The sequence below is a fragment of the Microcaecilia unicolor genome, chromosome 3, assembly GCF_901765095.1.
Source record: "Microcaecilia unicolor chromosome 3, aMicUni1.1, whole genome shotgun sequence".
Taxonomy (NCBI): domain Eukaryota; kingdom Metazoa; phylum Chordata; class Amphibia; order Gymnophiona; family Siphonopidae; genus Microcaecilia; species Microcaecilia unicolor.
This window is the reverse complement of record NC_044033.1, coordinates 177,285,446-177,298,947: the sequence shown is the minus strand read 5'-3', so window position 1 is coordinate 177,298,947 and position 13,502 is coordinate 177,285,446. Positions and strand designations below refer to the sequence as shown.

Genomic DNA, 13,502 nt, shown 5'->3' with positions numbered 1-13,502 from the left:
ATTCTATAACAGTGCATGTAAATTTTGGAACACTCACGAAACGCCCATTTCCCCACCCATATCCATACCCTTTTTGACCTCATGCATCAGAATTTAGGCACTGTGTGTTACAAAATACACTTAGCAAGTTATGCACGTAAATTCTTATTGCCAATTAGTGCTGATTATTGCTTGTTATGTGCTGTTAAAAATGCTGATTGGCTTGTTAAGCCAATTAAGTTATACGCACTGTTACAGAATACGCTTGGATTTTGGTGCAGAATGCTAGGTGCAATATATAGAATCCTGCGGGGAATTCTGAACTTTTGGCTACATAAGCCACTATGGGAGTAATTTCCTAAGAAGATGCTTAGAAAACTTTCAAATGCACATCTATTTACACCTATTTTTTTAAAATGCAAAATAGGCACCTTTGTTTCTTTATAAAAGAAGCTCCCAGAAGTAGCCTGATTAGTATGAAAATTGACACCTAAGTATTGCCATATTGGGAAAGACCAAAGGTCCATCAAGCCCAGCATCCTGTTTCCAACACTGGCCAATCCAGATCACAAATACCTGGCAAGATCCCAAAAAAGTACAGAACATTTTATACTGCTTATCCCAGAAATAGTGGATTTTCCCCAAGTCCATTTAATAACGGTCTATGGACTTTTCCTTTATAAGTACATAAGTACTTATAAAGGCACAAACTTACAAAGGCAGCTGGCACAAACAAGCACCCTAATACCCCTCCCCCCAGGAACACTTATGTCTACACGTATATCATGTGAAAGTAGACAGTGAGGGGCATAATCGAATGCAAACGCCCATCTCCATGGGCGCCTATTTCCATGAACAGGACAACCCGTATTTTCGAAAAAAGATGGGCGCCCATCTTTTTTCCGATAATACGGGTTGTGCGGGGCAAATGCCTAGGAGTTGGCCGTTTTTCAGGTGGGCGCTATCGGTTTTCAGCGATAATGGAAACCAAAGGCGCCCATCTCAAAAATGAACAAATCCAAGGCATTGGGTCGAGGGAGGGGCCAGGATTCTTAGTGCACTGGTCCCCCTCACATGCCAGGACACCAACTGGGCACCCTAGGGGGCACTTTTATAAATTAACAAAAAACAGTAAAAGAGCTCCCAGGTGCATAGCACCCTTCCCTTGTGTGCTGAGCCCCCCAAATCCCCCCAAAACCTACTGCCCACAAGTCTACACCATTACCATAGCCCTAAGGGGTGAAGGGGGGCACCTACATGTGGGTACAGTGGGTTTTGGGGGGGGGGTTGGAGGGATCAGCATTAACCAACACAAGTGTAACAGGTAAGGGGGGGTGGGCCTGGGTCCCCCTGGCTGAAGTCCACTGCACCCACTAACAACTGTTCCAGGGACCTGAATACTGCTGTGATGGAGCTGGGTATGGCATACAGGCTGGGAAAAAAAGTTGTTAAAGTTCTTTTTTTTTGGTGGGAGGGGGTTAGTGACCAATGGGGGAGTCAGGGGAGGTCATCCCCGATTCCCTCCGGTGGTCATCTGGTCATTTAGGGCACTTTTTGGGACTTGTTCGTGAAAAAAAAAGGGTCCAAAAAATTTGACCTAAATTCTCGCTAAATACAGCAATTTTTTTTTCCATTATCGGCGAAAGCCGCCCATTTCTGTTCGGCCGATAACCACGCCTCCGACGCCTCCGTCAACTTTGGCCGTTTCTGCGACGGAGTTCAGTTGAAGGCGCCCAAAATCGGCTATCGATCATACTGTTTTGGCCGCCCACAGGAGAAAGACACCCATCTCCTGATTTGGGTCGAAATATTTATTTATTTACTAGTAAAAAAGGCCCGTTTCTGACACAAATGAAACGGGCGCTAGCAAGGTTTTCCTCGGAGTGTGTGTGTTTGGGAGAGTGTATGTGAGAGTGAGTGTTTGAGAGTCAGAGTGAAAGTGTGAGTCCAATCCATGCTCCTCTGTCACCTGGCCCCTCCATTCATCCCTATCCAGCATTTCCCCTCTCTGCCTGAGGCCTGCCCTGCAATCCATATCCATCCATGGCCATCTGTCCCCCTCCATTCATCCCTATCCAGCAATTCCCCTCTCCCTGAGTCCTGCCCTTCCAATCCATGCTCCTCTTTCACCTGGCCCCTCCATTCATCCCTATCCAGCAATTCCCCTCTCTGCCTGAGGCCTGCCCTGCAATCCATATGCATCCATGCCCATCTGTGCCCTCCATTCATCCCTATCCAGCAATTCCCCTCTCCCTGAGTCCTGCCCTTCCAATCCATGCCCATCCATGCTCATCTGTCACGTGGCCCCTCCATTTTTCCCTATCCAGCATTTCCCCTCTCTGCCTGAGGCCTGGCCTGCAATCCATATCCATCCATGGCCATCTGTCCCCTCCATTCATCCCTATTCAGCAATTCCCGTCTCCCTGAGTCCTGCCCTTCCAATCCATGCCCATCCATCCTCATCTGTCACCTGGCCCCTCCATTTTTCCCTATCCAGCAATTGCCCTGTCTCCCTGAGGCCTGCCCTGCAATCCATATCCATCCATGCCCATCTGTCCCCTCTATTCATCCCTATCCAGCAATTTCCCTCTCTCCCTGAGTCCTGCCCTCCCAATCCATGCCCATCCATGCTCCTCTGTCCCCTGCCCCCTCCATTCATCCCTTTCCATCAATTGCCCTCTCTCCCTGAGCCCTGCCCTCCCAATCCATGCCCATCCATGCTCCTCTGTCCCCTGCCGCCTCCATTCATCCTTTTCCAGCAAGTCCCCTGTCTCCCTTCCATGACCCCCCCCTTGCATCCATGCTCCTCTCTCTCCCATGTCCCAGCCTGGGCCGCCCTCTTCTTCCCCCCCCCCCTTCGCATCCATGGTGTCGTTTCTCCCCTGCCCTCCCGCTCCCATTGTTTTTCTTTTGTGGCCACCCTCTTCGCTCCCCCCAACATGGTTTTTATTTTTTTTTCTTGTTTTTAAATGTACCTCCGTGGTGGTTCCGGCAGCGAAGCGTCAGGGAAGGAGGCGGTGCTCCCGACGTCTAGGTTTCCCTTCGCTGTGTTCCGCCTTCTTTTGACGTCATCCTTGACGTCAGAAGAAGGCGGAACACAGCGAAGGGAAGGCTAGATGTTGAGAGCGCCGCCTCCTTCCCTGACGCTTCGCTGCCGAGCGTTGCGATTGGATGAGTGTCATTGCTCCGCCCTCGACGTCATCACGTTTGACGCGTGGGCGGGGCAGACACAATGCGATCTCACCCCCTTCACTTTTGGCTAACAGAGGCTTCATTCGAACGTTGGAGGTGCGTTTTATATAGAGAGATTGCATTTGTATCCCACATTTTCCCACCTCTTTGCAGGCTCAATTTGGCTTACAATACGTCATGAATAGTGGAAATGAGAAGAGAATAGACATTTGGTGTTACAGAAGGATTTTGGGTTGCATGGTAATGGACTACATGATAGTAATATAATAGAAGGCATTATTGACATTTCTGGATATGTGTGGGATATATATGGGCGTCTTTCATTTTCCACATTTTAAATACATGTTTTACTTACAGAAAATGCTTTATAAAAATTACCCCACTATATGGCCAAAAGTTATCTATCCAAAACAAGGTAGTATTAGAGTATTCCAGTTGCAGGGCTTGTGTTGTACAGAGTGTGGCAAACTTCAGCTACTCTCCATGTACCTTTAAATGAATACCTGGCAGGGGACACGGCAGGTATAATTATATGAATAAACTACCTGTATAAAACTGTACATCTATATTTAGCGGTGACATTTAGATGTTTTCTGCTGCAGAATATACTCATGTTTTTATACAGACAACATTCATATAAAGTTATGCAGATGGTAGCTGGCTAAAAATTGTACAACATACCTTTAAGTACTGTATTAAACTGTATCACTTTATAATATAATACAATATTCTTTATTTTATTATATATTTTATTATTTCTTGAAGGTAATTCCCAAAAGACATTCACTTGGGCAAATGTGTTATTTAAAACTACCCACCATCCAAGTGCAGATGCTTCTTCATATTATGGTAGGAATTTTCAACCTAGTCCTGGCCAGTCCTCAGGATGCCCACAATTAATATTAATATATAAGCCAGACTTATATTTGGAAAATCGCTATTCGAAAGCGCCAAACCCGTTGAAGAAAAGCTACATTGGCTCCCAATTAAAGAACGTATTACTTTCAAAGTCCGCACCCTGGTCCACAAGATTATCTATAGCGATGTCCCGGGATATATGTATGACCTCATAGACCTGCCAACCAGAAACTCAACTAGATCATCACGAACATACTTAAATCTTCACCACCCTAGCTGCAAAAGTTTATGGATCCAGCTTCTCCTATATAAGTATGCAACTCTAGAATGCACTACCAAAACCTGTAAAGCCAACGTACGACCACCTCAGCTTCCGGAAATCATTAAAGACCAACGTATTCGAAAAGGCATACCCTTCTGATCGAACTTAAATGCTTAACTCAGCAATACAACAAACAAAAACTTATAATGACCACATTATTGTTGGATTATTTGTAGTAAATAATTAGCAGATTTTATACACACAGCTTCAGCTTTAGAAATGTTAATTTCTTTCTTCATCTCTCTCATACACTCCAGAATAATTCACTGCTGAGTCACTTTAAAGTTGAAGTAACAAAACATCTGTTTACTCACAGTTTGTTGTTAGATTATATTCAGACAGGCTTATATATACATAATACTATACATTTGGATTATCAGCTCTTTCCATGTGCTTAGATGGTAATGGATGCTCACACCATAGATTCTCTCAGCTTAGGAGAGATCATGAGCTCCATGTGCTGTGCCTAACCCCCACAGGAAGTTGCATGGGTGTGACCTCTCTAAGTAATTCACATCAGAGGTCACAGAGTAATCACAGAGAAAAAATTGGTGACAGGCAATGCATGCAAAATACAATACATTATTCCAACAATTATAACCCCTCTTCTCTATGATTCCCTACTGTGTTTGTAAGATATTTATTTCACTGACTATGACATTACTCTGGATTTGTTTCATCACCGGAGGTAGATGCTGCCTCATGGTATTATGTAAGCCACATTGAGCCTGCAGATAGGTGGGAAAATATGGGATACAAATGTAACAAATAGATAAATATTATGCATGAGAGAGATTTGCACAGAATGACTGGCTAGGTGTGTCCCGAGGACTGGGTTGAGAACTCCTGTCAGGATCTATCATTTTGTTTTGATCACCATTTCAGCAGCCACCACCACCCTAGGTGACCACCTAGTTTGCCTAAGGGTTACGATGGCCCTGGAGTTTTATTTATTTATTGGGACTTATCACTTGCCTTTATGAGCAGATTCTCCCAAGGCAGCTGTCTTATTGTTCCTGTTTGCCTTTAAAAACTTGAAGCAGGAGTCCAGAGAGCAATGGAGGAAATGTTAGCACCACCTGGAGCATCTATGCATTAACCCTGTGTGTTACCTCCCCCTCCAAACACTCATACTTACTATCTTGCCAAAACAGCGCTGGAATTCCACATAGGACTGGCAGTGGTGATGAATGTTGGTCTTACAGTTTTTACACCTCAGTCCAAATTTGTTGTTAACTGAAAAAGAAAGAGAATGGCATTTGACCTGCATATGTTGATCAGTGGACAGAAAGCTCAGAACTTACTATCTATCAGCATCACAGGAAGGATATTGGCAGATGGGAGAGAACAGAGATCAATTCAAGTCTAAATTTGGGAAACCACAAACAACTCCATGCAAAGTTAAGTATTCTTAACACTGTTCTTGTGATGTCAAATTAATAAATTCACAAATGATTTTTTTAAAGTCAGAAATATGATATTTTGAAAGTCAAAGGCAAATACGTTTTCACTTTTCCTATGTAAAATATTTCCTTTAAAGCTTAAACCAAAGGCCAGAAGGTATGGCATGCACTACTGAGGTAAAACTTGGGATTTGAAAAAAGAAATTGGAAGGTTTCAGTGCTGCCCAGAGGCCTCTGTTGTCTTTAGAATAGTTTTGGCTCTCTCACCAAACTTGCTATGCTTCCTAATGTATTCTGGGAGCTGTCATAATTTCAAAGTGGAAGCAGCAGGGACTACAAGCCACCACCACTCCATTGTGGGACACAAGTTCCAACCCAGAACTGGAAGATGTCCTCCTGCAGGAATTGGGTTACTTGACTCTGTTGGCTTATAACTCACAGCAGAAGTTGGTTTAAACTACTCTGTTTGTGAAAACTAAAGGATTTCAAAGAGGCATATTGTTAGCAATGCACACTTGAATTCAGTTCCCAACTCCATTTCTCCACTTCCCGGATAAACTGGGGCTTGGGATGCTGGGAAAAAGTGGGGGTGGGGAGGGATAGAGGAGGAAGAGGAGGATGATACAGTGTGTCATTCTGCAACAGCGACACCTAGTGGCTGGATTTAGGACTCAAAATTGCTTGCAAGTCCCTCTTCCCCTCCCCCCCCCCAATAGCCTATCACTGTAATCACTAGCCTCCAATAAGCTGAAAGAGGACATAGAATAGGAGAAAAATACCCAGATAGTTACAAATGAAGGTTCACAGCACTGAATCCCAACCATAATTAAACTAGAAGCCCAACAGAGCAGGAAGAAATTGCAGGGTCAAAAAATATTAAAAGATATTAAAAACATATTCACTCTGTGAAAGTGTCCTTAGGTGAGCAAGAAGTGATACCGAGCCTACCATAGCAGACTTTACCATTAATATGGGAATCACAATGATTTATCCTACTGCATCCATGAACTTGTCATTCTGACTTCAAGACAGAACTTACCAAATCTGTCCTGCATGCCCCACAGCCAATTAGGTTATCAAGCTATCCAGAACAAACATTGCATATACTGAGTATCCATGTGGATATCCTGAGAACCTGACTGGATGTGAGGTTCCTCTCCCCCCCACCAGTACAGGTTTGGGAAGACCTGGCCTAGATCAATCCAAGCAAACTGCTCTGGTACTAGTGTTCCTTCATCAGATGCATAGAGTTGCAGTTCTGATATCCTTAAGTGAAGCAGAAACTGTCTCTCCATGCATGCAATGGAGCAAAGCCAGAGCTAAATGTGTTTGGGTTGACCCAAGCAAAATGGTAACCCTGCCAAGGTTCTCAGTTACACAGAAGAACAGAGGGTGTGACTTACGCACGATCATACGGGCACAGACGTCACAGAACTTGGGCTTCTTCAAATAATGATCTTTGAACTTGTGGGGTTTATCGTTGACTGGCCTTGGGGGCTCCGAAGGTGCCTCATCCTTATCTTCCTCCTCCTCCTCTTCCTCTTCATAAATGTAGTAGATGATAGGTCCAGAGTTTGCTAGCTCTCCATTAGGCTGGGCCTCTGGTAGGATCTCCTCTTGATTGTCCTTCCGTCCACCTCTGTGGAAGATCTTCTTCAGCTTTTGAAGCTGAGGGAAAGGGGCACGCATCAGAAGGGAGCTGGGTAAGGGCACACAATACTGTACTGCAGTGACCAGGAGGTTAACATCACAAACCTAATTAGCTAGAAAGTGGTAAAACTGGTGAAGATGAGTACAATGAAGTCTTATTAACAGAAACCACATCTTTATGCCACTTTCACTGCAGAACCACTGCTGTGGTGATCAAGCCCCCCCCCCCCCCCCCCCCATCCCTCAACAATGGAGTCTCCCCCTCTTAATACAATAGTTTCTTCCTCTAGAAACATAACAAGGATCTCCAGGCCTATCAAAGCATCTGCCCATTCTTCCTCCCTTTAGCAACACAGCAGGCCCCACCTTGTCCCCAGCTTTACCCTTCAAGAAAGCATGCAACAGCCAGAGAATATCCTTCAGCAATGATGATTGAATTCTAGCACAATCACACCTCACCAACTGTTTCAAGCATCCACTGCCCTGTGTCGAAATGATTCCTTGCTTTTCTCCTGAGTCTAATGCCTTTCAGAATCTAGGCAGATGGAGTGAATCTCCCATCCCACACCAGTAAGAAGAGGGAAAAAACACAACTTACCATGTCACTGATAAAACTGTTCAAGCAGGCAGTGAAGTCCAAGCCCTACTTTGGCAGGAAGGTCCAAATCAGTTACCCATTTGAACGCCCTCAAACGCCTAATCCAAAAAAATCCCTTTTAAAAACTCTTGTCAGGTGCATTGAAGAGAAAATGAACTCTGACTGGACTAGCAGCACTTTTCCCCACTAAGCAGTGTCCTTGCCATGTCTATAAGGTGGGTGGGTAGGGGAACAGTAGGTGGAGTTTGGAAAAATCAATCTAGTCAGATCATAGATGTCACTAAAAATAAAACAAAAGGTGTTTGGCTTGTTTATGATCCATCGTGGAAAGAGTTGGTCGTTCATGCTAAATATATCTTTGCTCCATCTCTCCCTCATCCTCCTAGGAAGCCAGCATGAAAGAATGGCACGGCAGCAGGATTATCTATGGTAACTAACATGAAAGCTTCCTTTGCTAGGAATGCAAGAGGGCAAATTTTCTAAAGTTTATTCGAGACTTAGGTATATAATTCGACCCTGTATGCTGAATGCCCAAAGATATGTGCAATTTCATAGCATGCAGAAGCACACCCACAAAAAAAAGGTGCATTGAAGATTCACAACCTTAATTTTGGAAAAAAAAAAACAGTAGTGATGTGAACGGCATGGGGCAAACTTACATGTGCAATATGTGAAGCTGCACAGCAACCCCAGCCTCAAAGACACCTTGTGTATGGATCTTGGTTTGAAACTCAATCTGATTTTGTGTGTAGGTAAAATATGCATAGTTCCGCAGATAGACGGAATACTAGCAATGTACCTCATGTCATCTAAACGTTTCACAAAACGAGCCCAGCATGGTTTCATTAATGTGTGCTTCGAGCATCTGCATCGTCTCGTATCCTAAACAAACAGAACACACACAGCTACATCCTAGGGCTCCATGGTTGTGGGTTTGAGTGGAGTGCGAGTTGTCAAATGTGTAGAGATGGAGGGAGATGAAGGGAAGTGCATGGGGTGGGGTATATACGAGTGAGAGAGGGAGTATGTACAAGGGTGGGTGGGTATTTGAGGAAGGTGTTTTAGAAATAGGAGCCAATTATTATAGAATAGCTAGGGATACTAAACCCACCAGGCAGTTGCCCCACCTTGGACAAACTGAAGGCATTTGCTCAATATTGGGGGTGCTCCAGCACACAGAGTAGTGTTGTATATAGTGAGGCAGGTGGATGGTTTGTGGTGGTAGAAATGGAAGTGCTTAATGTGGGGTATGTGTGTAATAATATGCAGCAGAATTGCAAGTGGAGGAGGGGGAGGAACAGGCCCATAATCCCAATTCGATTACTGTAATGCCATATATGATGGCTGTAAGGAGTACTTGTTGAAAAAAAAACTCCAAACAGCTCAAAACACTGCAGCCAGGTTCATATATAAAATCTCTCGTTTTGAAAGTGCCTCCCCTTTATTAATCAAATTACACTGGCTTCCCATCAAAGTGAGAATCACCTTCAAATTATGTACTTTTATCTTTCAAATACTAAATGGCACAGCTCCAGACTACATGGTACCATTAATAAACTTACCTCAAAGAAACTCTAAATATGAGGCAAGAAACCATCTCAGACTACACCTCCCAAATTGCAAAAAAGTGATCTACAAAACTGTCTGCTCTGCAGACCTCACTTACCTAGGAACCACCCAATATAAGAAATATACAGGAATATACTAGATTCCGCAAAATCCTCAAAATGTTCCTATTCAACCAAACCCTCACAAAGAACAACCATATCTCAAACAATTATTACCTGAATTGGTTATTACTCTGTTTACCATTAACTTTCTCTTTGCTTCATGTACAATTTCTCATAATAGATTTTCTAAATGTTAAACATTCATAGCTATCCCAGTATGTTTATGATACTATATTGCAAAATTGAATTCTTACAACAAATTACTTTCTTATGCATTATTCTTTGTTATGCATCCTATACTGTTTATTGTAAGCCACATTGAACTCAAACTTGTTTGGGATAATGTGGGATATAAATGTCACAAATAAATAAATAAATGTGCCTGACACCCTCCCTTCCTTCAACAACATAAGAGGATAGGTTGCACTAGGATGCTTCAGTGTCACAGGATAGGCTCCTATGGCCCCACCTGTTATTGCTTTTGGTTTGTGTGTCTGCATCGTTAATCTCCTATAACATCAGTGTCACTGATGGACAGAAATTGAAAACATGAGCATTTTTTTTTTAATTTCACACAATGTGCCACAAACCTTTTACAAATTGCATCTTCTGACAGCATTAGGCAGAGGTCAGTTACCGATGGGGGTAAAGGTCTGATTCACTAGCTTTAATCACAGAGCAAAGAATTAGGTAAAAACCCTTAATAAACCAGGTTGCTAATGGATATTATCCGATAGATATAGGCCTATACAGAGACAGACGAGCAGAATAACTTGTTCTTCACACAGATAAAAGTTCTTTTCATCACAAAAGGAAAAGAGAAAAAAACTGTAGAATTTAAAAAAAAAAAAAAGAAAGAAAAAAAACCTTGGGTGTCAAAATTCAATCAAATAATTTACCCAGTTAACTATAACCAAGAAATTCAAAGCAGTAACTGGGTAAGTCATTAGATCTGGTTAAGATTATCTCCCCACCCCCCACCATGCCTTTTGATTCCTCCTATACTTAACCAGTTAACTTTCTTCCAGACAACTTACTCAGCCAAAAAATTACCACTCAACAGGGTGGGAATTCAAAAATTGAGATTTGTCCCATTACATTCCAAAGTTGAATGGACAAATCTTTTGAATATTGTCTTCTGAATATAATAAAACTTTCTGATCAGCAGCATTAGCTGTTTTCTACTTGGATAGAGTACAGGCAGAAATTTTGCACTTTCAAAAAACTGCACATTAAATATGGAGGGGTGTGTATTGCCCTAAATACCCTACTGTCACTCAAATTCCTAAGTTCGCCCCCCCCCCCCTCCCCCAGTATGAAACTTGTTTCTCTTGCCTCCCAGTGCCTCTATCTCTCTCCCTCCCTCCAGCCCAGTTCTGGCCAAGAAAAAAAAAACTATACCAATGCCCTGACGCATCTAACTTGCTCCTCCTGTTACTGGCCCGGTATCTACCCCTCCCCCACAGTTCAAACTACAACAATTAGTGGTTAATACATGTGGTGTTCTATGGATGTGCAACACACCAGGCAATTCAAACAGCTGATCTATGACGCACACCCCCCAGAAAGAGAAGCGAAAAGCATGCACCACACAGCACTGACTAGAGCAAACAGATAGGAGACAGGGCCTGATCAAATGAGTAAAGGGGAGCCAACTTTTCAAAATTATTGGGGTGCTAACTTGTCAGTCTCACTCACACACAAAAGGAGTTACATGGGCCGCACATATTGCAGCAGGACATGTTTATCCACTCCTACCCTAGCTGAGATAATATTTAACCATCTGACCTCTTGTGCAACTTTCTTTAAATCAGTCACCTTACTTTCTAACTCCTCTTACTCTCTTACCTATCTATATGTTTCATCTTTACTTATACCCTACACTTTCAATTAAAATGTTCTATTACGTATTGTGTTGGCATTCTAAGTAGTGTACAAGGCCATACTTTGTATTGTTATTTGAATATTTTTACTGCTGTAATTGTCTATTGCTCATGTTTGACTTATTCTCATTGTATACCGGCTTGAGTGAATTCCTTCAAAAAGGTGGTAAATAAATCCTAATAGACAAATAAATAAAACCAATGCAAATTATCTCTCCTTGGACAAAGTCAGAGAGTTTGTTCAATATGGGGGATGCTGAAGCACCCAGAGCTGGCTCCTGTGACTAGGGAGACATATGTAGGGTTACCATATGGCTCCAGAAAAAGGAGGACGGATTGAGCCAGCCGGGTTTTACTTCCATTGCGAAAGCAATGGAAGTAAAATCCGGCTGGCTCAATTACTTCCATTGAAAGCAATTGCTTTCCATTGAAAGCAATGGAAGTAAAACCCGGCTGGCTCAATCCGTCCTCCTTTTTCTGGAGCCATATGGTAACCCTAGACATATGGACCTGACCTACTACTACAGCTCCTACCGTCCCTCAGCAGTCATACAGAAGATGCTGTGTGCTGATGAAAGGCAACCAGCCACATAGGTACTAGACTCTGCAGTGTTGACAGCTGGCCCATTACCAAAAGTAGCCAAAAATTGTGCAACCTATGGAGACAATTCCCCCTGCATTACAGAAAAAGTTGAGCATAAAATAGCTCAATATGCTATCACTGCCTTTGGTATTAAAAGGTTCGTGGATGCCTAGAACAGCATAGCATTCCAATAGAAGACCGTATATAAGTATATTATTTGTGGGAACTTACGTATGAATAACCAAATATAGTGTCCCAAACAAAAGAAACTGTATCCGCGGACTTTACAACCTCATAGATATTATATAGAAATTCTAAGCAGGAGCAGCATATAATTCAACTTCTGTCGTCTTCATCAACTTAATAGAGTGTTCAATCTTTTTGTATGGGGATCATCGGACACTAATGCAGCTCACACCATCAGAACTCAGCATTCCTTGTTCTATTGAACAATGGTTGTGGTGCAAATCGTCATAAGATCACCCTTTGAAAATTTACTAATGTGCATTTTATTGTAAACATTTATCCAGAAAGGTGCATAGTATAACAATGTCTCTTATCTTTGTGCAACATCTCTCATCTTTGTTCAAAAAAATAGTATGTAATAAAACATCCGCACTTATCTCTTTTTTTCAAAATAGCAGCAACGTTTTACCACAGGAGATAGAACAGCCTAGCAGCAGAAGTAGTCATAACTAGAAATGCGCATAGGTTTTAAATAACAATTTCCATATCATTTCACCTCATTTTTAAAATGATAGCAAAAAAAAACCAAACACATTTGGGGGTTCTCCCATATCATTAACAGAGTTTACTATCACTCAGTGTATCAGTAGAAACAGCATTGAAAAACAGAGCGTGCAAATGAGTGATTGTGTTCTCTATTAATTATTGAAATTGCTCCCAAATCAAAACATGGAACCACGGAGAAGAGGAGCAGCCTAATTGGCCAGAGCAGCAGGTTGAAAACCAGGGGAGCTCAGTTCAAATCCCACTACAGCTCTTTGTGATCTTGGGTAAATCACTTAACCTTCCAGTGCTTCAGGTACAAACTCAGATTGTGAGCCCTCCAGAGACTGGGCTCACAGGTGGTATATATGGAATAAATAAATAAAACGCAAGAGTCAGGAGCTTTATCTTGAACTCATTACATTACTGGAATTGAGAAATGTCAAGCGGCATAAGGGTAAAGTCTCCTGGTATCTTCTGGTCATTTAGCTTGGGGGAGGGGAATGGGTGAGCCTAAAATATTATCAAAATGTAAATATGTCTATTCTGTTGTAATAGTGATCTTATTTTTGTTTCTTCTTATAATCTTGGACTTTGTTGCTCTATATTTTCTTGAATAAAACACAACAAATACA

At 42.4% G+C, this 13,502-nt stretch overlaps 1 protein-coding gene across 8 annotated transcripts in view; it reads right to left on the bottom strand.

Moving 5' to 3' along the window:
• The window catches only part of STAC3 (SH3 and cysteine rich domain 3), a 68,348-nt gene that overhangs the window by 47,875 nt on the left and 6,971 nt on the right, over positions 1 to 13,502 (bottom strand). For 3 of the 8 annotated variants that reach the window (XM_030196633.1, XM_030196634.1, XM_030196635.1), the window contains 2 exons: positions 7,158 to 7,422; positions 5,490 to 5,587 (listed from right to left, as the gene is read on the bottom strand). In XM_030196633.1, the coding sequence (XP_030052493.1) occupies positions 5,490 to 5,587; positions 7,158 to 7,422 (363 nt within the window). Of the gene's footprint in view, positions 1 to 5,489; positions 5,588 to 7,157; positions 7,454 to 8,002; positions 8,210 to 13,502 lie in introns of those variants that run through there. The other 5 variants (XM_030196636.1, XM_030196637.1, XM_030196639.1 and 2 more) reach the window with 4 other exon arrangements.